Source organism: Rhopilema esculentum, chromosome 9 (genome assembly GCF_057945365.1).
Source record: "Rhopilema esculentum isolate cy_ngs chromosome 9, ASM5794536v1, whole genome shotgun sequence".
Lineage (NCBI taxonomy): Eukaryota > Metazoa > Cnidaria > Scyphozoa > Rhizostomeae > Rhizostomatidae > Rhopilema > Rhopilema esculentum.
The window spans coordinates 8,708,441-8,735,852 of record NC_142823.1 but is presented as its reverse complement, the minus strand read 5'-3'; the positions used below and the strand labels follow the sequence as shown (position 1 = coordinate 8,735,852).

The following is a 27,412-nucleotide window of genomic DNA, read 5'->3' as shown; positions in this document are numbered from 1 at the left end:
AGGGCTTGCAGGGTGCACAGCGACCGCGTTGCTATGAGGAAGCTCGAAGAACTCAACTTGGAGTTCGCCGAGTGTCCTTCAATTAGGGTTTCTTGCAAATATCTGAAACCGGACCTTGGTACTGACCTGAAACCGGAGTCAAAACAACAATCAGAACAATAACTATTGTTGATATCATGATTGCTATCTTTGCACATCTTCTCCTTGATTTCTCCTTTTCGAATGCTCTTTTTGGTGCTTCAGGACCATGATTGCCCTCTTGCCAGTTTTGCACAGGTGCTAGTTCTACAGGCTAAAAGAAAAAGGTGAAAATTTGGAAGTCACGTGGTCTTTCACGATTGGATTTTATGTGTCACGCCCAAACCCTAATTTACTTTATTGTTTCTTTGAGGGAGGTTCTATGAGCTTGTGGATTTGCAATTTCATTTTGAAATTCATCTTAAAAGAGTTGCAGTTTAGTTGTGAAACTGTTTAACAATTAAACCCTGCAACTAAAGATGAAAATTGATAAATAATGCGTGATATATTTTACATAATTAATGTACTCTATATACTTAACATTCTTGATATATTTCATCTCTAATTACAAATTCATAATAAATGTGATGAAAGATTATATCATATAACAATAATTTTATATATAACAATAAACACAACTCATTGAATCATTGAAAAAACCCTATCGACTAATATGACTGTCATTAAAAATTGGCTTGACAAAAATAGATTGAAAATAGATGAAGGAAAGACGCAAAGGTTTGCTATGCGACTTTGCTCCAATGGAGATTCAATAGTACCGTTGCAACTTGCAAGGTCACCTGATAAACTTTACGTCTAGATATAATTAGCTTGGAATGTAGCTGGATCCTCCCCTAAGCCTAAGCGACCATTCACGTAAGGTGTTTAAAAAGCCTTTTCTTAAGCGTTCCTTTAATATTTTCAGTATGTTGTTGGGTGTTGTGCTGAGGAAGAATTTACACTTCCATAACTATTTGCACCTTCACAGACAGGAAAAACTGTTAAGTAAGGGTAATTAGAACAACTAATAAACTTTGCTCAATCGGTGATGACCCATAAGATAATGAATAAGATACACCCTGAAAGCCTTTGGGATAAACACAAAACAAGAAATACGTACTCAAGTTATAGATAAAGGTACTGCACGGATATTCAAATTCCGAGAAATAATCTTGTGTACTCTACGAAAAGCTTTCACTATTCGAGGCTTGAAACGAAATCCCTACTACCATCAGGGAGCTCTCTAATTTTAAACATTTTTAAAAAACACTTCAGAATACATTTGAGGAGCTGAATTCAACTTAAACACGACTCCCTAGAAGATCAGCTCCACCCTTGTGTTATGAATTTTTATGTATAATTCTTTTGTATGATTGTAAATTTAGTTTTTGCTGATGGGATTTTGCTTAAAAATAATATATAATAAAAATGATATATAATAGAATAAATAATAACAATCAGAATAATTATCATTCTTGGAATAACGATAATGTAAAGGAGCCATTCTTAGTTATTTAAAAGATTTTGCAGCTTTTTACAAGTGCCAAATATCGGTTAATTGTAACTATAGTCAGACGAAACTGCATGAAATCGTCAATCATGGTAGCGAAAAATAATGTTACTTTTCTAGAAAACTTATTCTTTTCCGAAATAGATATCAATAAACTAACCAGCTACCTTTGACTCAATATTGCTTTCAGGAGAAATCTTGTTACGTCCGGCTTTAACGCGATATTCCGGTCCAGGATCGGCTTCCAAAAGACCCATGTCTTCAGTTTATTGTTCCACACAACTCTTAAGCACCGAGTTTACATCAAGAGAGAGACTGCCAAAAGAGACAACATCTGCACCATTAATATCCTAGGTCTACAGATTCGTGATACATAATCGATGCAAAGAATACCTTCGTAAGAATCGATAGAGAAGTTGATCTACTAAGATCTCGTGTTGAATTTGGGACAAACATGAAAGTAGTATCAAATTTCGATACCCAAGATTGCAAGTTACATGTTATGAACACCAGTGATCTGGTTATGATTCGGTATAACAGTAATCATGATTTTAATGATATGTGCAACGATGCTGATTGGTCTAGTTCACGTGACTTCAACGATTGGATCTTTATACAACGATTGGAACAAAAGCTGCTTTCATTGACAAATTGACAATGATTCATGCGCTACATAATGTTGATAAGCTGATTGATAAACTAATTCCAATGATAATCAAAATTATACTGACCGACTTAATACCTGGCAATATTGGTATACTTGCATCAGTACCTGTGAAGCAATTGATTCATAAGAATATTAACAATGATATTGCCTCAAGGTATTACAATAGATACAGATACATGATTACATTTTTTCAATCTCCCTGTTATGCGAAACTACAAAAAAATTGATAGTTAACGAATGTTTACCTAAATGGTCCAAAATGAATGCTGACCTACAGTTGCAACATCGAGAATGTAACCAGTGGTAACTATTACCTACCAATGAAAACCTTCTCAACTGCCCCAGTTTTCTGTACAAGATTTGTACAGAGCCACTTCTATAAGCCAGTCAGTGCCTCTGCCAACCAAACTTCCAAAAGACATATGCAGCTGAAAACGTTTCCCCGCGCAGTAAACGACAGTCGCATGTTTCTATCGGATACAGAAAGCGATCCTTTTACAAAAACTGAGACATGAGCTTAAAACTGGATAGGTTGGCGCTCACACTACTGTTACGGTATTTATTGTTATCCCTTGATACATAGAGGCATTTGCAGTCAATCAGGCAGGATTTCGATGGCCTCTGGTCACGAAGACAATCGTACCTTTCAATCTTTCTTTTATGTTACTATGGATTAGCAAACGAAAGAGTCGTATTTTTTTACAAGACACAATGTTATAACCCGTAAGGAATGACAGTTGAAATCATAAATACTCTTTTCAATAACACATTTTCAATAGATTTAGATAGATGTTAACCGGTCCCTCACTACGTACTCGATGCCTATAGGCCGTGATATCATGTAGGGATCAATCCCGCCCGATTGGAACGTGATATATTTATGTTTATGGTGGCCTAATAGGCAGATTGTAGATAACTCAACACGAACAACATAACTTTACATAACTCAACTAACATGGCAATATATAGGGTCTAGGTCCTAGCGTCCCTTCGTGGAACAAACATAACAGAAGTTTCCTTATTTGGTTGATGCACCAAGAGGATAATGACCTGATACAAACGTGCAAAAACTGTATGCCAGTCATTCAAAATAGTGAAATTTAAGACACTTCCTGAAAAAATAGCGCTGCACTTCTGCTCTTGAATGCTTTTTTACTTTTTTAATTTTCAAACAATAATTAGGATGGCAATCTTTTTAACTGTTTATTTTTTTTTACTTAAGCTGGTGTGTTGTGTTGTGTTTTGTTGTGTTGTGTTGTGTTCGGTTAGGTTGTGTACTGTGTTGTACTGTGCTCTGTGGTTACGTTGTGTTGTGCTCTGTGGTTGCGTTTTGTTGTGCTCTGTGGTTGCGTTGTGTTGTGCTCTGTGGTTGCGTTGTGTTGTGCTCTGTGGTTGCGTTGCGTTGTGCTCTGTGGTTGCGTTGCGTTATGTTCTGTGGTTACGTTGCGTTATGCTCTGTGGTTGCGTTGTCTTGTGCTCTGTGGTTGCGTTGTATTGTGCTGTATCAGATTAAGATAGCCGTCCTATATATCTACTACAAAAGAAATTAACTATGCTGAAGGGCAGTGCACCTCTAAAATGAATAAAAATGAAATGAAGCTGTGCAGGCTTAGGGGAACAGAATAGAAAAATCAACTTAAAAAACGCTTTCGATTTTAAAAAGAGGCCTTGACAAAGGTTTAAAATTGACATACGAAACAGAATGCCAATAAAATATCTCTGATATTCACTTCTAACAGATCTTCGATAGGAAACACTGACCTTTCCACTTTGCGAATAGGCAACTACGTGACCTTCTCAAAACCTTGTCACTCAAAAGGATTCAAGACAGAATGAGTAGGATCTTGTTTTTGCACAAAGCGAACGATAGACGTCAGCTCAGCAGTGCTGGAAAGATTAAGCTAGGAAATTTCGCTGGCAAAATTAAAATGACTTCTTTTGAAATCCAATGAAAGTTACCACGTATCAATGCAGCTTAACGTAAATTTCCTTTTGTGTTTGTTATAAGGACAACATTAGGTAAATTTTTGCTGTTTTTTGAAATTGTGAGATGGTTCACATTGAAGCATGCATTGCTTAATTATGTAGTGTTTTGGCAAGAACCAGAACTTTGTGGACAGTGGCGGTGCCAACCTCTAGGTTCTGGGGGAGGGGGTTGGCAAAAAGAAAATTTTAGGTCATGCTCCTTTATAAAAAAGGAACGCCAATTGCACCTGAAGAGAACGTCTGTCGCTACATTCTGGATACGTAGAGGCAACATCATGGATTGCGTCGCAAAAAGTAAATTGCCGAAAAGTACACATCCTCTAAAATTTTCTCATTAAAAAAAAGTCGAAATATAAATCGATCCTGCCGAGAAAAAAGGGAGGGGGGAGTGTCCGCCGCTATTGTTTTTTGTATATTACTACTGCGCGTTGGAAACGACACGTTTCGATGCGACAAGTTACAAATTCTAGGGTGGTGGGAGCACAAAATCAATGGGGGAGAGGGAAGGTAGTGTTTTTGACGCCTTCTGTTCCTCATGGAAAACCCCCTGTTGTGGATATAATAGAAAACTGTTATGAGCTGCGCATTAAAGTCCTTAAAGATCATCTATCAAAATACCAACCAGTTAATCTATCTAAGTTTTTCACTTTTTCGAGGAAACAAATCTTATACCAGAAATAATTAGAGATAACACCTCTTTTGCTGAAACCTACATGCTTTCTCTGTCTGAATATTTCAAAAAATAACAATTGTCCGAAAATCTAACTGCTGCGTCCAAGCCAGAGGAACTTTGGTTTTGATAGTAATGTAAAAATGAAAGAAAGTGTGATGTCAGTAAAGTGTTTATAGGGAACGTATTGTTGGTTGTGCTGGATCTAGAAAACCAGAGCTTTCAAAACATTGCTACGTTTCTGCTTAGACTGTTTAAATGGCAACTCCGTTTGAAATCGATATGCCGGCTAAGCTCCCATTTCTGCGAATTACAAGACCGTCAAAAGAACCCCCCCCCCCCCAATAATCATCAAACTGTACTACATTTACTTTATGTTAGTGTACTGAATGGGAAAAAATACAATGGGCAATTTCTTGGTGATTTAAACCCATTCTATTTTAAACTAGAAAAGTTACTTTCGCTGATTTAATTACCTGAACCTCACTCTCCTAGTTATGAGCAAAGCAGAATTGAGTTTTGGATCAACCAGTTTTGCGTCAAGTCTCCTTAGCTCAAACCCTTCTAAAACTTGGATTACAGGGCCATTGTTATTGGGGGCGAAAGTGGTGTGACACCCCCTAGGTGTGCTTCCTCGGCAAAAATTCAAAGTAATTGGGGCCTTGAAACCCCCCTTAAGCATAGTAGCTAGTGACCGCATTGCTTTGACCAAGAGTAAGTTAGAAAAGCTTTCTGTCAGAAATACTTCCAATATAGGCCCCTATCTCCAACTTTAAGCTACGATATCTCTAAAGATGTAGGTGCATATATCTCTTTCGAGGTGAAGGCTTATAGATATTTTTTGCTGAATAGAGGGTGTCTATTGTATTGACTGGTGTTCAACTTTTTACGAGTGTTACCAGTCTACGAGTTTTGATAATTGCTGCTCCTCCACCAATGGCGGCGCCAGCCACTAAGCTCTTGTAACAGGGGTTAGACTTCCTCTAAAACCCTTGTCACTTCGAGTAGTCAACGAATTGAGAGTGAAGACAAAAAGCGAGCGACTCGTGTTGAGGTTAATCACTGACTGAATTACTAAACAATAGGCTAAGTGTTATATACAAACGAAAGCGAGGTTAGCATAATAATTACGTATGGTAATTAATGGCATATGATCCTACTACACTCTGGGGGGGGCAAACAAAAAAATTAAGCCACGCCCTTTTTACCACCAGAAAACGCCCTTTTACCAATTTATCCGAAGGGAACGCCGATTTTATCCGAAGGAAACGCCTAAGACTAACTTTTGTTTGAAAGTTGGCAGTTTGAAAATCATAGGATTACATCACAAAAGGTACGGTGTCAAAATATTACCCCTCCCCAACATTTTCTCATCGAATTCAGACGAAATACGAAACTCGATTCTGCTGAGAATTGGGGGGGGGGGCGTGAGAGGTGGGCGCCGCTACTGACCTCCACACTAAACATTTAGAAATGAAGACCGTGAACAAAACTGAGAACGATGACTAGAATCACGCCAAAGTGTATGTTAGTATCGATCAAAACGGAGGAAGTCGGAAAATAGGAGCAGGATGAAAACGTAGAATCTTGCCTTATATTCTTTGTTTTGACAGTTCACGACTAAGCATGTCTTTCAATGACTATGAGGTCTTTGCAAAAATCGTTTGCAAATATTCACTTTATGAGGTTTCTATCGGTCACTTCCGTGCATTACAAGTAATTCCCTTAACGTTTTGAAGCCACTTTAAAACCGCAAGTTCTCTTTGGAAAAAAGTTTTCTTGTCAAGCAAGTGTTGATAATTCGTTTCAATTTCGATTAAATTGACCTCAATAAAAGTGATAATGCAGCAGACGTGCACACTGAAAAACAAGTCAAATGAAACAGTGCCTCCCGTGTTGCTGACGTCATAAACTATCCCATAATGCCATTGCCAGTAAGCGGCCGTTATCGTTGAACCTAGCTGTCATTCGTTCTTCTCCAGGCGTTGAACCTAGCTGTCATTCGTTCTTCTCCAGGCGTCGCCTTTTCAGAAGCTCACACTAAATCGCAGAAAGACAGGCGCAAGATCCATTTGCAAACAAGTTGCAGCTCCTTCGTAATCCTTTCGGATTACTATTAATCCACCATTCGGTTCTATTTCTAATATTCAATCTTAATGTACTTCAGATGGATATCTGCAAAAAGCAACTTTGGATTTAACTTCGAAGGCAAAGTCTTTTCAGAAGTATTTTTGCTATGTCGCTGATTCTATCCCAAAAAGAAAATAGGACTTAAGCAGAAAAACAGAAAAGAATTGCGCATGAATTAAACTGAAAAATTTCAAGCCGCGATTAAAAATTCAACAGCTACTCAAACATGACTAAATGCCACAGGATTGCATTTGAATAGACTTGGAAATACAAGATGAGAAGAGGGAGTGTATAGGAGAAAGCAATTCGCTGGATACATCAAAAGTTAAAAAATCAGGGCATTGGGCCAGGGACGCCAGAACGACCGAAGGACAAGGGCAAGGGGCAGGCTTGATTAAAAAGGCATTTGAAAAACAATTTCAAGCTACCAACATTTTTTCGTAACTGTAATTTTGTTTCGATCTTCTGTAGTATCTTGAAATTCGGCTGACTTTTGGCATAAGAATTTCAAGTTTTGAAACATGTCTTCACAAATAAGGCAGTACAGTCATAATTTTATACGAATCTTTTGATAATTACAAACCAATGGCATTTCTATGAAAAGGGCACATTGCCCCTTGCCCCCGATGATTATCATCATAATTTTGTTATTTTAATGATTAATTTTTATTTTTTGCTTACTAATAATTATTAGCATTTGTTGTTTTTAAAATTATTAAGTGGCTTGATTCAAATAAACCTTCAGATCACAATAAACACATTGAACCTAAGTCCAAAAGTAAAACAGCGTCAGCAAAATATATGCCGCAATTGGGGCTAGAGGGGGTAAGAGGAAACTTCCTTCATATTGGTTGCCCCTCCATTTTAGGCTCGGTTGCGCAGGTCCTGTTACATTAATAGTTGCACAAAACTCAAACTGTGTACAAAGCTATAAATGGGGGGGGGGGGGGTGGTGTAAATTAATGAAAAGGCGTTTGCCAGTGAACTTTTTCTCCGTGGAAGAAAGTGTGCCTTCTTCTTTTATTTCACCCAAGATTGGGTATTAAAAAGAGAATGTATTTCCTTCCATATCTTTCCTTTAAATTGATTTGAAATGATTGACTACAGGAGTTCGTTTTCTCTTTTGGACTCCAGTGGTAATTTTTTTAGGCACGCGGCACTGATTGGATAACTATATTGGTCTTGTGCTTGCGTTTTTCTGATTGGCCTATCTCGATCCACAACTGGGTATATGTTTTTCATCGTGTTCTTTCGGACCCTGATTCTGACGTTTTATGCTCTGAGGAGTGTCAGATGAAAAAGCTGGTAGCCATTATGTTGTAAATTTTTTGTTTTTTTCAAAGCAATTGACTATTTCTTCACCTTAGATTGATGTCTACTTTTAAGTAAATGATCACCAACACAAGATACTTAGGTGTTCAGATAGACAGTAAGCTCAACTGGGACAAGCATATCGATACTATCAAGACTAAGGCTAATCGAGCCCTTGGACTTATTAAGTATTCTAAGAAATATCTTCCATCTGACATCCTCAACAAAATGTATAGAGGAATTGTTGAGCCCCATTTGAGCTACTGTTGTTCCGTTTGAGGCTGCTGTAATGAATCAAAGCTTGACGTGTTGCAAAAAATCCAAAATAGAGCTGCCAGAATTGTAACTAGCAGCCCATACGATGCGTCTGCTGCTCCGATAATTCAGAATCTTGGCTGGTTAACCATCAGAAATCTTGTTATTAGATCAGAAATTTTAACATAGTTATTAGCTCTTATTTTATTCTTTTAAACAGGTCAGGTTGAAAAACATATGTATGAACCTTTTACCTGTATAAATATTATAAAATGAAAAAAATGAAAAAAATGAAGTCAACGCTGGAAGGTCTACCATGTGAGAAGCTGAAAATGAGCATGTTGACTCTGGAACAAATTGGTCCCTGCTATATAAAACATCTATCGGTGGTACGAACGACCACCGCAATGAAACTGCAGGACGGTCTTGGCTTGAAAGAGGACTAGCCTGGTACTAGAGTTGGTCAGAAGAATTAAAAGAGACTGGAAACACAATCGAAAAATGTTTTTGTTTACCTGAATCTTGCGGTCTTTGAGTGGGCTTAGCAAGTTCGAGTTAAAGGCATTGATGAATACAGCACAGCAATGGCGATTTCTTCACAAGTTAAGACATTCAGTGAACGACATGACATAAACAAAGACAGGGTGACGCAGAAAGCGGAAGTAAATATCTCGGCTTGGAGTGCAAAGCAAACAGTTCCCCAAATAGTAAACATGATGACATACGGTACTCCTTTGTTCACAGCAGCCACAGAAAAACTGTCAAGAGCGAGAGGCAAATCAATCGAAATTTTTTACACCTTTGGTAGAAATCCTATTTTTTAATCTGCAAATTCCTCAAAACTTCTCGGGAAAAGTTTTCTTAAAATCAAGTTTATAAAGCGATGACCGTCGCTTGGCTAAAATATTACTGCATAGGAGTTGGATGTTCATTTTTGCAAAGTGCAAGTTGATGGACATTCTAAAGCCAGTAAACATAATTGTGAAGCAGCTTTAATCGTCCAGTGAAAATCGTGTCACAGCACTGTCTGTAGTTAAAGCAATGAGGCAAGACCTTCAGTAACGATTTAAAAACTCGACTGAGGACCAATGCTTGAGATGGTTGCGGAGTTCTCTCGGTAAATGTGTTAAAAGAATAGTAGGACTTGATTGAGGCGGAGTCAACACGTGCATTTTTAAGGTAGATTCCCCTCAGCGACATTCCATGAAGACAGAGGGGCAATGCAATCCTGCATCCCTGGCATTTGTAAGTAAGATCTTGAAGGGAGACATAACATCTGAAAGTTTTTTAGTTTAATGGAAGTTAAGTTGGCAAAATTTTGAAGAAATGTTACAACTTTTCTTTGCTTGTGTGTTTCCATTAACCATCCCCCCCCCCGACCTTAGAAGCACTTCACTTTAAACCTTGCCTGCATTGGACATTGGGAGTCTGCCACCCCTACCCCACTGACCTGGCTACGGGGTGGGAATTGCTCCTCAGTTAAGAGTCCATTTTGTTCGTAGTTTTGTAAACGCGGTAACTCAGCCTTGTTTTGTAATCAGTTTTGTATGCCATTTGCCAGTTTTGTCAAGCTTTGTATATAAAATTTATAAATACATTGATAGAAACAAACTGTTATAAGGTTAAGGGGATCGTTGAGAAAAGTGGGGGGGGTCTAAAAAAGTTCGGGGCTAAAACCGAATAGAAAGAGGCTTTACTGGTATGATGGTTTACTTCTTAATATTTTACATTTTTCGCAAAAATGGGGGCTAAACCCTGCTCCGCGGTGCCTGGGGCAGTTATCATCTCTTATGCTGGGCAGGGAAGCATACTACCACAGAATAGGAAATAGGCAGAAGGGTAACTCTCGTCGGTTCCTTTGTTGTTTTTGAAGCCTGAGTCAAAAATAGAATTGCTTAATTCCCTTTTAACCTCGATTTCACCTATTTAACCTCGATTTCATTAGACGAACTTAGCCATGACATATCATTCATTAATCAGATATAAACGAATTAAGATACATAATTGAATTTGTTCACTATCATGGGGCATTTCGTCTCAAATAAAGTTGTCTACTTTCATTCTTTTTTAAAATTTCCCCGACAGATACATGCTGAGCCTCGTATAAGTTAACGCATGCGCTAGTTTTTTCAGGCTTCACCTGATAGGCAGGAGTTCCCCTTCTGCCTAATTCCTATTCTGTGATACTACCCTGGGGCTTCGAGGTCCAGGGGACCTTTGAATTCCATTTTAAGAATGGAATTAATCAAAAGCGATAAAATTTTGCCTGGAATTGTAATTTGCTTAAACGAAATAAGTATTTAATGGCGGTTCCTGCTTAAAACTAACGAACAGGGTCTTCTGTCGCTAGAGTTCGTCAAGAGATTGTAAAAGGATATTTGCACGCAAGATAAACACGGCAGCCGATTTGCGTTTCTTTGCCTTCAATTTGTTGGCGTGAGTGAAAAGTCGAGTGAAAAATCGAGCAAAAGATCGAATTGTTTGGCCACCCATGCTCGACTTCGCTCGATTTTGAGATCATATGTCGAAAGAAAGATAGAGCGAAAAATCGAATCGTTTGGCCAAGGCTTAATATTTGGGGTGAGCTTAACACGGATGCTTGATTCAGGTCACTTTGTTACACTATATGATAACTATACTATTATTCATCTGATAATGGTCATCATGTTTAACGTTTTACTCACACATTAAGTTGTTTACATTGCCGACTGTATCTCATTTTCAGAAGCAATTTTCGTCCTTTCGCAGCAAGGGTGCGTTGCACAAAATGAGAAGAGACTCAGGGAACAAGGCATTGTGCAAAGAACAAGAAGGCTACAAGTAACAACCCAGAGAGTGTTTCTCTTGAGCGAAACAGACAGAAAAATCATAGTGCTATTTTTACATCATCAATCAAAGACAATCCTTTATGAATAAAACTGATATTTTTCTAACACCCCCGATTAGCCCAACTTTAGTTCTCATTCAGATCCAATTATTGATTACATCACAGTGATAACAAAGGCAAGTAAACAAATGAAAACGATACCAATTCCACCGTTTTTCTATTTTCAACCTCTTTGCATTCAAATTCTCTCAAAAACATCAAACATCAAATCTTCCCTGCGATAAGCAATCCCAATGATTAATGTGAAATAGGCCTTTTGCAAACTGCAAGTTTCTTTCTGCTAACTTCACAGATTAAGATTTAGATTTTGTTAATTCAGGTGAAAAAGAGACTCAACCTCCGTGACTTGCTAAATTATTATTGGCTAAACTTCTCTTTTTCATTCAAATATTGACAACTAGTCAACGAATAGGACTTAAAACAGTCCCGTACATGCAAAATTCTTTGGCTGAAACCAAGCTAGAATTCATCAAATTCTTGATTTGCATAACTGGTTCCTTTGTCGTCTGTTTCTCTTAAAATATCAAGTTACTCGATAAACTACATCGCAATCAAAATGTCAGTGATGGTTCCAACTTTGAAATTGGACTTCGAGCGAAATTCTCCGCAAAATACTGATTTAATTAGGTGCACAATTTTTACAATACATACAACTAGATACGACGCTACTTTGAACAGTTTTTACAAATTTTCATCGACCTTCTATTTCGATTTTCTTTAAAAAAATACACGAGTTTCTTCGGACAGTTGGCTAACTTGACAGTCCGGTGAATTTTCCCAAGGGGCGTGTTGCATTTGTCACAAACAAGAGAAGCCTTTGTTGGACGACCTGGAATTGCATTATATTACGAAATTAAGAACACGCCAAAACTAATATGGCAATGAACACATAAATGTTTGAACAGACAATATAACATTAATAATTATAAATTATTTTCAAAATTCAGAGGATAAAAAAAGTCGATAGGAGTGATGCCTCAGATTGAATTTCATCTCTTGGCTTTAAAAAAAACCGATTGCAATGAATGCAGATTCATTCAGTTTATGGAAACCCAGAGAGACACAGCAAAGATAAAGTTTTCCATAGACGCTAATTTCATGTCAGGAAGCTGACCACGTTTTTATAGCGTAGCAAGTTATGAATATAAAAACTCAGCATTAATTTCGCTTGCTACGTCAGCCAACTACCACATCCACGCTGAATTTCCTGATTAAAATGTCAGAATGTTGGCTTAGAAAAAACTCTGTAAAACCACTATTTCTGGAAAATAAATTGGACCATACAACGTCTTAAATACACACGGTTCTTAATAAAACTTCGCGAAAGGCTATTTGGTGCAACTAAACTATTACTACCAAATGGGACAGGACCCGATGCACCACCATACAGGAAGCGACATCTCCAGCAGCACTTTAGTTCTCAATTTATTATATTTTATACTCTGCCAACTCAAAGCAATAACTGTGCAAATGTTTATACCTAATCGAAAAGCTGTTTTTAATATAATGTTAAACATTTTATGTTTTTGACCTTTTGCTTATCATCAGGTGATAAAAACTTATTGCAAATGAACCGCCAAAACCACTTTACACACAATTTCATAGAAGCGCTGTTTGCAGACATCCATATTAGATTAAATGTTTAACATACAACACTAAAAACAATTTCTTACCTCGTGTTACTCTGGCAGATGTTTCTCCATTCCGAGTTGCTTCAGGATCGCGTCTTGTTTCATTACAGAGCAGAAAACTTTCCGCATCCTGACCGCCCGCACTGTCGATCCGCTCTTCTGATTGCAAGCTCTCGAAACACTCTAATCCAGTCAGTTCTTGGCCACTAACTGCCTCAATCGTCCGCTTTTTCTCCTCTATTTTCGCTTTCTTTTTCAAATTATCCACTTCAACATTCTCGCTGTTTCGTTTGTTATTAGCGCTAACCTCTCGATCTTTATTTGCTTTCGTTACAACTGTTTCTTTAACCACCGTACTATTCGTTATCACACTGTTATTAATCTTAGAAACTTCACCATTCCCCTTCGAGTCTAAAACGCTATTTTTTCCGTTGGTTGTTTTCTTTGCGTATCCGTTCATAAGCGGTTTTGCGGCATTCGCGGGCTTTTCACATTTGACAGCGTTTGAAGCTGTGCTTTGAGAGGTTGGTTTGTTCTCGCCCTTCCGTTTCTCCCGCTCGCGGTTTATAGGATAAGGGACACACTTTCGACAGGCCCGTATAACAGTCACCCCATCTTTAAACAAGTGCAATATCTTGGCAGGAGCGTTATTCTTCTTCCAAACGCTGTACGACTTTACCGTGTGCTTGCCGCACAATGGGCAAATCAAGCCAGGCAAAGTTTGTCCGTCCGCAGCTCTCGCTTTTAGTCCCATCAAATGATCTGCAAAAGAATGTTCAGTGATTTCAAAGCTAGAAAACCTACACATTACAATGTCCATATCACAATGTGTTGATTTTGTTCGTAGCGAATCTGCGAGTGCAAGTGCAGCTTTCTATTTTCTTTTAACAATGTTTTTTGCCGTTGTTATTAAATAATGAAAAAAGAAGAACTTCAAAAGAAAATAGTTTGTGCCATGTTGCCCAATGTTGCGAAGCATTGTAATAGGTAGAAAGTAGAAAGGCTGACAAAGAAAAAGCAGGCAATGAATGAATGAATGAATAAATGAACGAATGAACCAATGAATTAACAAATGAACGAATTAATGAATGAATAAATGAACGAATGGATGAACCAATGAATGAACCAATGAATTAATACACGAAAAAATGAATGAAATAATGAACAAATTAACGAATTAATGAATGTACGAATAAATAAATGAATTAATTTATTAATTATTTAATGAACGAATAAATGCACGAATGAATGAATGAATGGATGAATGAATGAATGAATGAATGAATGAATGAATGAATGAATGAATGAATGAATGAACAAATGACAGCTCTTTCAACAAAAACAAAGATTTTTAACATCTACATTTGAGAACGCTTCAGTGCACCATTACCATATGTGTAGATAAACAAGTAATAATTCATCGAAAAAGCGTAAAGTTGATTGCATTCTTTATATCTGCATACCAGAAGAATCTAGCCTTCTGTGCTTATGACGAATCTCTGGTTTGCAAGCACTTTCAGTTCATTCAATTCATTTTGGTTTATTTTAACAGGGTTAAGAACATCCAGTTATTACAAATAAACTGTTTTACACTGTACCCTGCTTTAAAAAACATTACTAGCCTAATTACATGGATATGGCTGAACAAGAAACTGAACTAACTCCTCGATGCCATTCAAGTCCAGCATAAAATAAGCCAACGTTGTTAAAAAAGTGAAAAATGAAATCTTAGAGGAAGAAACAAAAACAAAGTCACTTACTTGGGTCAGGTCCTTCGCCCTTTTCTCTTTTCGATCTCAGCTCCTCCTCTACCTTCGAAACAGGCAAGTTGACAGTAACAAAGTTATGCACTGGCTTCGACGTCCCATCATACATCACGGCCTTCTTCAGTAACTTGTTCGCCGCCTGTTTCACTTGCTCTTTATTATATTTAACTTTGTAGGTTCGTTTATTCATCTTTACATCGTTTTTTATTTCAAATTTCGAATTAGGCCTTTGAAAGTTGTTCCCATGGTAATAATCTTTAACTGGGCTTCTAGTACTAGTCGTGATTTCTATTTCGCGCTGCACCGCAGGGGCATAATCGTGGTCCTTGTGGATGTTCATCAAAATGCTTGACACGTGGTCCTGTCTGTCGCTCGACGGAGAATGCTCAATTGATAGATACCCCGATTCGTTATTTCGCAGCGACACTTCATTGCCATTAAAATCGAATAAATTAGCGTTGGAGTCTTTCTTAACAAACTCATTCCCTCTTTGACCAACTACCGAAACAAGGGGCAACATCACATCGTTGTGTTTCTTTTGATTTACCTTAGCTTCCCTATTTTTGCCATCCAAATTGTCTTCTTTCTCACCATGCCTCCTTCTAACGAAATCCCTTTGCAAAAAATGCCAACTAACGCATGCTCGTTGATCAGTTACTCCCAAGGGGCCACGATCGAAGTTGGGCCTATTTTCAGGCCTGTCTTCCCCGTGCTTTGAACTATCTCCTCTGTACCAGCATGTGCGACAGAATCTAAGGACCTCATTCTCCCAACTGCCATATCGTTTCAAGTGGTCTGGGGCAAGCGATTGCGTAACATTTCGGAACAGCTTGAAAGCGCGATGACGGCAAGCGGAATATTGCAAATAGCTGCGTCCTGTCAAGCCTGCCTCTTTCTTAATCAAGTAGACTAAAAACAAACAGTCAAAATATTAATGGGGAAATAGAAAGAAAAAATTGGGGTTTGCTCGATAAACTGAGAATTAGCATTCTTTAACTTATTATGGTTATGATCAGACCCGTCGAGAGCATTTCTGGAGAGTGGGACAAGAAGAAAGATAGGGGACCCGTGATGATGTCATTATTGTAAATGTGAGTATCATTGTTGTTGCTACTGTTAGGAACTTTGTTATAACTTTTTGGGCACTCCCGCCTTGGGTCTTGGACCATCAGTCCCCTTGCCCCCTCCCGCCTTGGGTCTTGGGCCATCAGCCCCCTTGTCCCCTCTCGGTTGGGGTTGTTACGATGTAGAAAAGTGTGCCCCACAAAAATCCGCATTGAATGGGAATCCGTCTAAATACATGTTCAACTTGTACTAAAACCACATCTATCTTCCCAGACAATTTTTTGCTGTTTCTTCAAGATGTTTTCTTGAAGTCTCCCCAGTCAAAGAATCATTTCCTAATGAAAACAGAAATTTGAAAAAAGGTTAAGGTTTTCTTACTTTCCCACTTACTTTCTTACTTACTTTCTTACTTGTTTTTAAATTAATAACTACGTTTCGAGCATAGCCCGTTATCAAGTCTGACTAGGTGTCATACACCTCAAGTTTAGTTAATAACTGAGTATCGGAAATTTTTACCCAATCAACTTCAAGTGGCGTTTGATAATGCAGGATGCAGGAATGCGACCAACAAAACATAAAAATAAAAATAAGCTTGTTTTTGTTCGTCTCAACATAATGAACTTTTACAACTTAAACCTGCAAGATTAAAAGAAACAGCGAGCCTCTTGTCTTGTGATTAAGGCCAAGCTAACATGCTCTTAAAACTCTTTAATTACTAGGCCTGTTCTCAGTCCAAAGACCGTGGTCTTTACGGTTAATTTGAAGCTGAATTCTGCCCCCCCCTCCCTGATAAAGGCGGCATTATCATCTTAAAAATTTCAAAACTCCACCCGGAGATTAAAAGGGAGCTGAAAAATGACCGTTTAGTTTGGCTAAGGAGCTAGAAAATTTTGTTGGTTTTTGACGTTTCTACGGCCGGGAATCTGGTAACGAGTTTGAGTCGTGAGGTAAACCTGCCGATCAAGAAACAACTAGTTGAATATATGTTGCAATTTTGACAAACCAGAACGAATGCTTGACATCGGACAGCTGGAACGGAGAGAGCAGGTACTGTGTTCTCAGTAGTATGGATGAATGACTTGCTATTGCCCATCGCAAAATACGGAGCATATGGGTGAAGAGAGACCCTCCCCTTGCGACAAGACAAGCTACAACCAGCAGGTAGCAGACTTCTCCCACTCGTGTGTGTGTTACCTGTTTCTTACCACAAGGTGCACTTATATTGAGATATGTTTCTGCAATGCAGTGTTAGCTTTTCCTCGGGAAAATTTCCTCAAGCTTTGGAAAACTAAGAAAACAAGGCCCGTTTGTTTATACTCTTTGAAATAAGCAAAAATCTTACGACTTACCTTTTCTGTTGTTTCTGCCTGGCTCTTGGGGTGGAACTGTCACAATTTCATCTGTCGTGTCATTTCTCAGAAAAGGAGAGATGAATTCGGAATGATCGTCGTCCTAAACAACAAGTTGGGGTTATCAGAGTAAAAAGAAGTTTATGGAAAGTCAAATATTTGTTGATTATAGGAGAAAAGGAGCCATTTTTGGGTGGAATCTTGCTGAATAGGTCTTAAAGTGTTGAAACAGAAGTGAATGTACTAGGAATCTAGTTGTGGGTGATAAAGAGCAATAGATGTTGAATCGTAAGCATCCTGTATACTATTTCAGCTAAAATCAAAGTGCAAACTAAACTCGTTGGTAAAGTATGTAAATATCATATGGTACATGGTAGATACAAACCTTATATGGTGGTGCATTGGGGATGCAAACCTTATATGGTGGTGCATTGGGGATGCAAACCTTATATGGTGGTGCATTGGGGATGCAAACCTTATATGGTGGTGCGATGGGGATGCAAACCTTATATGGTGGTGCATTGGGGATGCAAACCTTATATGGTGGTGCATTGGGGATGCAAACCTTTTATGGTGGTGCGATGGGGATGCAAACCTTATAGGGTGCATGGTGGATGTGAACCTTAAATTTCATTTGAAAAAAAACTCGAAATGTATGTTCCATCTTCAACACCTTCAATTGCAAGACTAAATCATTAGAGCTCCCACCATGAATGACAATCATAATTACAAAACCAGATTAGAAAAGTAATGCCTATATCACATCAGATATCAGGTAATTTTGCCAAAGCTGAAAAGTAGTCCTTTTATAGTAATGACATTGAGCATAAAACAAGGAGGGGGGGGGGGCACTCAAACACAAAATAAATCCTAAGTCAAAACTGATTAACCATTTATGCTACCAAAGATAGGATAAGAGAACATAAGGCAAAAAGCATGTTGTAGGAAACATTGAGCAATTTTAAATCATAAACAATTACACAGAAAGAATATCATCAGCAGTTAGGAACCCTTTTGATAACAAAAGGGGGAGGAAAAAGTCCTCAAAATCCCATTTATATTTAGCGCAATGTGTTACAATGTGGCATTTTAACAATGAATTAACAAAGAAAGATGACTTAAAATAAAAAGTATATCTTTAAATACACAAGAATTTAATGTTTGATGAGATGTTGGATCATGAGGCTTTGTTAAAACAAAAAAGAATGCAGTGGTTGCTGCTTGGGAAGAATGTGACATCTGGTAAAAGTCAAAGATCTGATTGCCTTTAAAACAGATATTTTTTAATAATTTCAAACATTTGAAGGAATAAAGGATTCAAGCAGAACTTAGTACTTAGGTACGGCAAAAAACATTATCATAAGCAAAATGATTCCTTTAGGCATTTGCTAAAGCAGTCTTCTAAGTTATGTCTGTTTTGGTCAAATTCTTCACTCACATTAACCTAGAAAGTTTTCTGCTATGGGGAATCTATCTCACAGCCAAAAGGCATCATGGTAAAAACTTTTCCATTTTCTTGCTGCTTCAGTTCCCTACAAAAGACTTCAGTACCCAAAGAACACCAGTTTAGTTTTCTGTAACATTGCATTAATTTTTTTTATTTTGTTTTGAAAAATTATGTATTTTATTTCATGTAGTTTTGTTTTTTGTATGTACTGTAGAATTTTAAATTGTATGTGGAGAATTTGAATTATATATTATATGAACTGAACTGAAAGATTGCAAGACCCTATAGAAATGGCAGCTACTAAGAATTCTCAGCATCCAGACAATAAAAAAATTAAAAAAAATGAATATATAATGGTATATAAACAGGAGCATTCCACGGAACTTGCCTTGCATGCTCAGTATATCAAGAATGTTTATGTGCAAAATTTTATTTGCAAAGAAGGATACTTTGATGTAAAGAAGGTCACATTATATTGGCATCATAAAAGTAATCTGTCTTCAAATATCAATTGAGCAGGAAAAAAGTTAGAGCTTACTATATAAATACCAGTGTGCAATGTAAAAATGACAAAGCAACAAATATAAGAAAACTCCATCTAGATACAAGAAATTAGACAGAAATTTCAAGAAAAAGATGTATTAGGTGTTTGGTCAAATGGAACGATTAAAAAACAAATTTTATATTGTGCAATTTTTTGCAGTTCACAAGAGTTTTTTGGTCTCTGTGACCACAATGAATCATATAGGTCCATTGGGTAGACATACCAAAAAACATTAAGAGGGCAAACCTTAGAAGAGGCCTGGGCAATGTAAAGAGATTCTTAGGAATGCTAAATCCAACATATAACTAGGTATAACATATAACATATATCTTATGTAAAGCCCTGCATATAACTAGGTAAATACCAAAAAGCAGCTTTGTCAGTTTATATATATTTGATCAAATGATAAAATCATGATGTTGGCTTATTCTTTATATTTTTTTCTTGAGGTTTGCAGAATATGACCTTTTTTGACAACTTGTGGGATGTGCTGAAATTTATCCAGTATATAATTTAATATATCTAGTGTTTAGGTGGGTCCTCAATGCCACCATGCGTGCATCCTAGGTGCACAATTTCCAGGCATTGTATTCTAGGTTTTGCCAATCATTTTGCACAACTAGCTTGACCATTTTATAAACTACAATGCAAATGGTGGTAGGCACAACCTGAACATATTTTTGGCAGAAATTGTCATTCACAGTAGCAAGTAAGATACCCATGGTGTGATATTGTCCTGCCAAACTTTTATTTACAAAAAATCAGCTTCTTACCAGCATACACAATACCTTGATAAATTTTCGATTTCGATGATTTTATCATTTGAAACAAAGTTCCAATGAACCAATTTATTAATGAACTTGATTTCAAAACATTAAAAATATACGAATAAAAAACGAGTTTGTGAAGAACTAAATTTTAATACTTGGTATCAGTTCAACTTACTGGTCGTTCAGTAAATTTTCAATTGATATTTTCAACAAAAAAATGAGTACTGGTTTGTTTGTTTCTAAATTAATCCGAATGTCCAAACATCGTTAGGAGAATTACAAACAATCCGAGTACAAGGGTACATTGACGAAATAATCTTGGGATATTATACAAACCTGTAGACTGACCATTCTTATTGAGCGTTCTTCTTCTATTTCCACATGCAATTATGATTCAGAAGTGCTGTAAAATGACACGAAAGTTTTGAGTAAGGCTGAGCATACCAAATGAAATAAAAGCGCGGCTTCACTCACAGCCAGGCCTAACTCAACTCGTCTAGGCCGGTGAAGAAACATCATCGCTTTTGTTAGATATTTTACATTAAACAGATCTATTTTGGAAAATCAGAAGGCGTAAAATATTGCGGAATCATATGAGCATACTCATCTCACCTTTAATCCACCCTCCCTCTCCAGTATTGATACAATCGCTTTCTTTCTCCAAATATCGGCAATGCCAGATTGTTGACGGGCTCTTCCCTTTGCGCGAAACGCGGCAAAACTTGATTGCGTCAAAGAGGCCTGGGTCGAGTTGCATCAAATACGAAATTTGAGATCCCAAAAGCAGCTCTTTCTCGAAGCTGGGTAGCAGTGGCGGCTCCAGCCTGGGATAAGTGGGGGGGGGGGGGGACAAAAGGTGTGTCATGAACCACGCCCTTTTGTACCACGCCCTTTCCCCTGTTTGAAACTGTTGTCTCCCAAAAAATGTCATTAACATGTGACGATCTAGATAACGTACATACCCCCACCCCCCCTTGAAATTTTCTCATCAGGTTTGCAAGAATCTCAAGGACCAACTTTCTGAAAAGGTGGGGGGACTAGTCCCCCCCGTGGCTCCGCCACTGCTGGGTAGGGTAGGGGATGTTGCGAGAAGCAGAAAGTGAATGGTGTGATGTGAATAGAACTGAACGGTTTTCATGTGGCAGTGCTTTGTCAACCTTAGTTCTCCATCAACATTAATCAGGGATATTTCTGACAGAAAAAGAAATTACAGTTATAATAGAAATTATAGTCATCGGATATTTTAAAAAACAAGAACGACAAGTTGTAATGTAGTGACCATTGTCATACCGTAAAATGTCTTCTATTGTATAATTGTCATTTACACCTTTGATTGTCTCCGTAACCACAGTAACGTAATCAACAACACTTTTGTAGCGTCCCCTCCTTTTATATGTATACGCCCAGTTTTGCAATTAGTTTAGTTCAGTTAAAATCACGCAATAGTCACATCGTCTCTTCTCTGGCTCCGTGTTCTCTGCACGTAAAATAAGACTCGCTGGGTTTGGAAATAACACGTTAGTCGATGGATGGAATTATTAGTGAACGAATCACACACAACAATGCTCAAGTCTCGTCTCACTAAAATAAGACAACAGCAAATATTCTATAGATTTTTTATACCACCTGTAATAAACCATTCCCGGGTAACGTCCGCCATTAAGTCTGGGTAGCAAACTGACCTTTGGACTCTATGGCCGTCAACCGTAGCAATGGTGATTTCTGATACATCAAAGCCGTAATTTCACAATCGCGCTATTCTAAAGTCACGCCATTCACTGATCGATACTTAATTATACTGTCTATTATCTTCTACATAACTATCCATTGAATTTCGCCTATTATTCTCCATTGTCTAGCCATATGATAGCTATTCATTAATGATTAGTTGTTATGAAATGTTCGAAGAGTGCGCTCCTGTTGTTTTATAGAAACAAACTTTGTTCGTTAGTTATAATATATTGCATCGTTTTAAGTTTTATCATACAGATACAAGCTGTTATACATTCCTAGTGTAGCTCTAATTTACAGTAGCATGGGAAAACACCGAGGGGTAATTCACTCTTGCAAATAGCGTACGAGATTTTCCCTAAAACAAAAGGATCTCCTGGGATTTTCAGATAAAACAATAGGATTTTCCCAAAAAGTGTACGAGATTTTCCTGGAGTGATTTGCCCCTCGGAAGACATGCTCAATACTGTCAGTGGCGTCGCCAGCTCGAAAAAACTGGGGTGGACAAAAACAAATTTTCTCGGCCACGACCTTCAGACTCTTGGAAAGTCCTTTTTTGTATTTTTTCACCTATTTTTAAATATTTGGAAAAGTAACATTTTCAAGCAGCATTTTTCGTAACGGTGGCTTTTTTTGCCAGTGCAAAAATTGAAATCGATCTGATCAGTCAGATTCCCTCCCCCCCCCAAAGATTTTTCAACGGATTTTGAGAAATTAGAAAATTGACTTCTGGAAAAGCTGGGGTGGACATGTCTTCTGATGGAAAGCCTATGGCTAGAAACCCAAACCCTACTCTTTGGCTAACTGCAAAGGATAATCAACAAAACCAGAGTGTTGTTCAAAGATCTTCACCAAGGAAAAAGGCATTTCAAACAACGATAGGTAGGGCAGCTTCAGAGACCGCGCACCAGATTAAATGTGGGAGGGCTGAAAAGGGCGTTACCGAAAAGATTTTTAAGTCACACGCACTAGAAAGCCGGAAAACGCCCCTTTTAGAAAAAAATTGCTTATTTCTACTGAAGTTTTATAAACAGTCTGGTTCAGAGAAGATTTAAATAGCTAAAAAATAGACAATATTAGTTTGGGATAATTAAACATCAAGAAAACACCTAGAAAATGAACAAAAAAGGTTCCCAGTGAAGAAGAACTGCTACTATTTAGGAGTATACTATCCAATGTTGCGGTACAGTCCAGTAAAAGAACCTAGGTTTTTTCTGGCAGCCTAAATAGGTTCTTAATTAACAGGCTGCTATTCTAAATTCCAGTCTAAAAGGTTCTTAACAAGGTTCTTATATACGTACAGGCCTTGCACACATTAACAATGTTTTCCACCGCAAGAATTGTAATGGACATACTTAAACCAGCTTTGTTTTTCATGTTAAACTTCAACCAATAAAATGAATTTGTGTTGTTAGGTTGTCCAATAAGAATGCAACATAGCTACCATAACCTGATTTATTCTAAGCTGGTTTAATTTGCCAGTGTGAAAAGGGTGTAAAAACCCTTTATCTTATATATAAGAACCTTTTCAAATTTCAGCCTTTTGGGGGTTCTTAATAATGGGGTTGAAAAGATTAAATTTAAGCCTCAAGGTTCTTATAAAAATAGGTTCTTTTATGCAGGCTTCTACTGTAGAGCATAGTTAAGAGAAAACTTTCCAAAAAGTTCTCTAACCTATTATTGCAAAAAAAGCGGAAGGGCTAAATCCCCTGCTAGTACGTAAAATAAAGTTTTCAAGAATAATAGTTTTAATAGTTTTCAAAACTAAAATGGTAAAAAACGATAAAAAACAGCAAAAACTTTTTATCTTGCAAAAAAGATAAAAACCACTCTGCTTTCAAAAATAACGTCCATCAGCAAAAGTCAGCTTGCACTTGACACCATGACTTAGTGGCTGAGGTTTGTTGCAATAACACAGAAAAACGTAGTTTGGTTCTAGCCCAGCTACCAGTAATTTCTTTCTTTCAAGGAAAATGATGATAATTTCCCAAAAATAATCGTTTTGCTTCCGATTTTTTGGGGGGTCCAGCAAGAGTGAATTACCCCTCGGTGTCTTCCCATGCTACTGTAAATTAGAGCTACACTAGGAATATAAAACAGCTTGTTTCTGTATGATAAAACTTAAAACGATGCAATATATTATAACTAACGGACAAAGTTTTTCTCTATAAAACAACAGGAGCGAGCTCTTCGAACATTTCACAACAACTAATCATTAAGAAATAGCCAACGGGGCTAGACAATGGAAAATAATAGGCCAAATTCAAAGGATAATTATGTAAAAGATAATAGACAGTATAATTAAGTATCGATCAGTGAATGGCGTGACTTTAGAATAGCGCGATTGTGAAATTACGGCTTTGATGTATCAGAAATCACCATTGCTACGGTTGACGGCCATAGAGTCCAAAGGTCAGTTTGCTACCCAGACTTAATGGCGGACGTTACCCGGGAATGGTTTATTGCCTCACGTAGTACAGTTTAATCTGCAGTTCCGTTATGTTTATTCCAGAGTGGAGACTTTCTTTAATGTGCATAATCTGTCAATGTTGTTTTTCTTAACCAATATACCTAAAAGTTTTTACAATCACATGCCAAGATACATATTGCATATGGAAAAATTGTGAAAAACCGCTTAAAAAGGGGGTTTTACCAAAGTGAGTTCGTAGATCGCTCGCAGAAACGTACACGATGATTACGGAAAAAATTGTTCTCCAATTCTCTAATGTTTTACACCTATTCTAATTCATCAGTTCACGGCAAACGACTGAAAATACCTTAAATAGCTAACGACGACAATGTAACGGCAAACACAATTCTGCAAGTTAGCGACAAGACACACTGAGTTCGACAATCTTACGGCAAGATTAAATCTAACTATAAATCCACCCCTTACATACTCTAAGATGAACCTTAAAATAATAACTATGTAATACAGACACTGATACAATCACAGTGCAATGATGTAATTGTCACGTGATATGTCCGCGTGGAGACCCTGTGTCGTGTTTAGATGTGTTACAGACTATAAGCCTACATTTACACGACCCTATTATTTTTATTATTATTTTTATGGAATCATAATGGCAATACATTCTATCTTTACCAAAACTTGATTTTCTACTTTTTTTAAAAGCTGTTCAAATTTGTCGATGAATTCTCTTCTTAAGATTATTCTCTTTATATATTTTCCACCCTCTCTCCCTTTGTACGCAGACGTACTTTTTTGGTTACCCCTTCCCCCTTTGTGTATGTATCCTTTGAGTCGACCCCCTCCCTTTTATTTGCAATTTGACATAAAAAGTACACACATTAGTCTATCGAAAACACTGCACAAATTTATCAACATCAAATTAAGAGTTGCACGAGGCAACACGGTGAAAGAAATGTTTTTGCAATGAAAATACAAAAAAAGATAAAACGTAATGTTTACACTAGGGTTCATAACAAACGATCATAATTGTGTTGATGAATCTGCACCTAATTGTGCAAATAATCTGTTCCATGGTTTTGAAAGAACACTATCCAAAGATCATTTTGCATACATACTTTAACTTGACCAGCACCCTTCCACCTTGTCGCAAACATGCGTTTTTTGACGAAACTCTCCCCCCTTTCCCCCCCTGTCCTGCGAACATACTATGTCAATGGTCCCGAAACGTTTTTCTAAACTACGAAGGAGCTTTCGCAGTTTAGATTCCTGCCTTACGGATTTAACCAAAATAGACTATGAAACTTAGCCGTGCAGCTATAACAATTCCAATTCATATCAGTTCCCTTAAAGATAAAATTAGCAAATTTTTATTAAGCAATAAAGCAATAATGATAGTTATAATAATACTAATTCATTTATTTACAGTAGGCGTTCTTGACAGTAGTAGCTAAAACGATTAGCTAATTAAAGCCTACTATTTACAGGAATAAAAATGATAATATTGTACAGTGATATAAAAGCTATTTAAGAAATAAATTAAAATACCTAGGATTTAATTAGATAAATATTTGAAAATATTAATGTTAGACAATTCATGTCAAGAACCCGACCTGTGCTACAAAGGTACTAGATAGCCTGCAGCTGCAATTATCCTTCCATTGTTTGATCTTTACTTAAAAGGTATGAAGAGTATTTAGGTTTTACAAGTTTTCTGGTAGATTGTTCCAAAGCTTGCATCCTAAATAGAACAAACTTTCGATTCCATGAGTGATGGCTCGAGTTTTTGGGATTGTCATTAATCTACTGTTTCTAAGATGGCTGTCTGCTCTTTTGTAGTGGCTGCTCTTTTGTATGAATATTTCATTCATAAAGCTTGGATTGAGTTTATGTACAGTTTTGTAGATCTCAATCATCAGTAGCAAATAGATTGGTTAGGCTTCAATACTTGTCTCAACTAAGGTTCGAGTGAGTTTGAAAGTTATTATATTCAAATGAAAATGTTGCAATTGCATTTCGGCATGTGTAGCTCGAGGATCATTTTGCTCATAGGGTTACCTAGGTCATTACCCTGGGTACCAGACTCACTATATATAAAATAAAATAGAGATCTCTATTATTTTATATAACGAGTCTGGTACCCAGGGTACTAGGTCATCTACTAATATCCGAAAACGAAACAAATAAAAAAATTGACAGAAGAATAGCTGCAGGAGGGCAACGATTTGGGCAATATGTCGATACATGGACACTGGCATGAAGAGAGAAATGGTTAATATCACATCTCTGAACAAATTGACTAATGTATCACAATCCAAATGGCTTGACATTGTAGAAAACTTACAAAAATATATGTGGAGAATGGGCAAACCATGTAGTCAAATGGAGGCAAAAAAGTGGACAGAGAAGATACCAATTTCAATAAAGAGAATGCGAAAGACTTAAAAAGGGACGAAAAAATGACCTGCAGTACATCGCGTAGATCCCGAGGGTTGGATGCATTAAGTATAACGCATACAATTAAATGATCAATGCAAAGATGTCTTAAAAAGCACAAAATGTGATATTTTTCTGAAAAGCGCCAATGAAACGTAGCCTACGCAGGCTAATTAAACGCTGTTTTTGTTTTTTGAGTTTTGCGTTATACATTCTAAGAATTAACGACTTCACCACTGATAAAAACGTCCTATCTCTATGGCAAAATCACAACTGCGGGAAATATATTTGCTGCTATAAACGTCCATGAGCGCTATGTCTTTTTAGATTAGCAAAATCCAATGGGAATCTTCTGCCAGCAAACGAAATGCTTGATAAATTTTTCAGCAAAAGTTTTAGGATTATAGCTTATGGATAGTTATTAAGACGATTTCTTCTCATTTTTTTCTGCTCCACCCTACTTATTAGCAGCCCCAGTTGCTTGAACTAATTTCTTCGCCCCTTTGATACTTCCTTTCTTGCCCGGTGGTCAGAATAGCAAACTTTATTATCTATGCAGACTATATTTGCTCCCAGTTTTCTTTGATGCCTTGAGGTATACGACTTTCACTTCTAATAAAAAAATCAATTGAATCTTCTTATAAAAATCAGTAAATTTAAGTTCATGCTGGCTGTTGTTAATTTTTCTGAAAATGCGAGGCTGGATTGTTGATGTGGTCAGTTCAATAGAACTTCGTAGAAATATAGTACAAATCAACTCTCGAACCAGCAAAAAATGTTTAAATCAGTTTTGCCTAAGTGGCACTTT

The 27,412-nt window shown here is 37.3% G+C and overlaps 2 protein-coding genes across 5 annotated transcripts in view; both read right to left on the bottom strand.

The window, feature by feature from the left end:
* Positions 1-10,112, bottom strand: part of LOC135688985 (uncharacterized) — a 35,581-nt gene extending 25,469 nt beyond the window's left edge. The window contains exons 1-4 of one of the 4 annotated variants that reach the window (XM_065206073.2): positions 9,063-10,112; positions 2,271-2,300; positions 1,696-1,843; positions 127-292 (exon numbers count right to left, since the gene is read on the bottom strand). In XM_065206073.2, the coding sequence (XP_065062145.2) occupies positions 127-292; positions 1,696-1,785 (256 nt within the window). In that variant the 5' untranslated portion in view covers positions 1,786-1,843; positions 2,271-2,300; positions 9,063-10,112. Of the gene's footprint in view, positions 1-126; positions 293-1,695; positions 1,844-2,259; positions 2,301-2,513; positions 4,143-9,062 lie in introns of those variants that run through there. The other 3 variants (XM_065206068.2, XM_089110013.1, XM_089110012.1) reach the window with 3 other exon arrangements.
* A 1,310-nt stretch (positions 10,113-11,422) lies between these two features.
* LOC135688987 (uncharacterized) lies at positions 11,423-20,747 on the bottom strand. The gene is made up of 6 exons (XM_065206075.2): positions 20,619-20,747; positions 20,343-20,409; positions 17,246-17,348; positions 14,826-15,740; positions 13,108-13,827; positions 11,423-12,263 (listed from the first exon to the last, which is right to left on the bottom strand). The coding sequence occupies exons 2-6, from the start codon at positions 20,355-20,357 to the stop codon at positions 12,100-12,102; spliced, it is 1,917 nt and encodes a 638-aa protein (XP_065062147.2). The 5' UTR covers positions 20,358-20,409; positions 20,619-20,747; the 3' UTR covers positions 11,423-12,099.
* Positions 20,748-27,412: the final 6,665 nt, after the last annotated feature.

Excerpts from the sequence above, each read along its gene's own strand:
- LOC135688987 (XM_065206075.2), bottom strand. Across the intron at positions 13,828-14,825 it reads GGGCGAAGGACCTGACCCAA|ATCATTTGATGGGACTAAAA; the intron begins GTAAGTGACTTT and ends ATTCTTTTGCAG. Across the intron at positions 12,264-13,107 it reads ATCTGCCAGAGTAACACGAG|GTCGTCCAACAAAGGCTTCT; the intron begins GTAAGAAATTGT and ends ATGCAATTCCAG.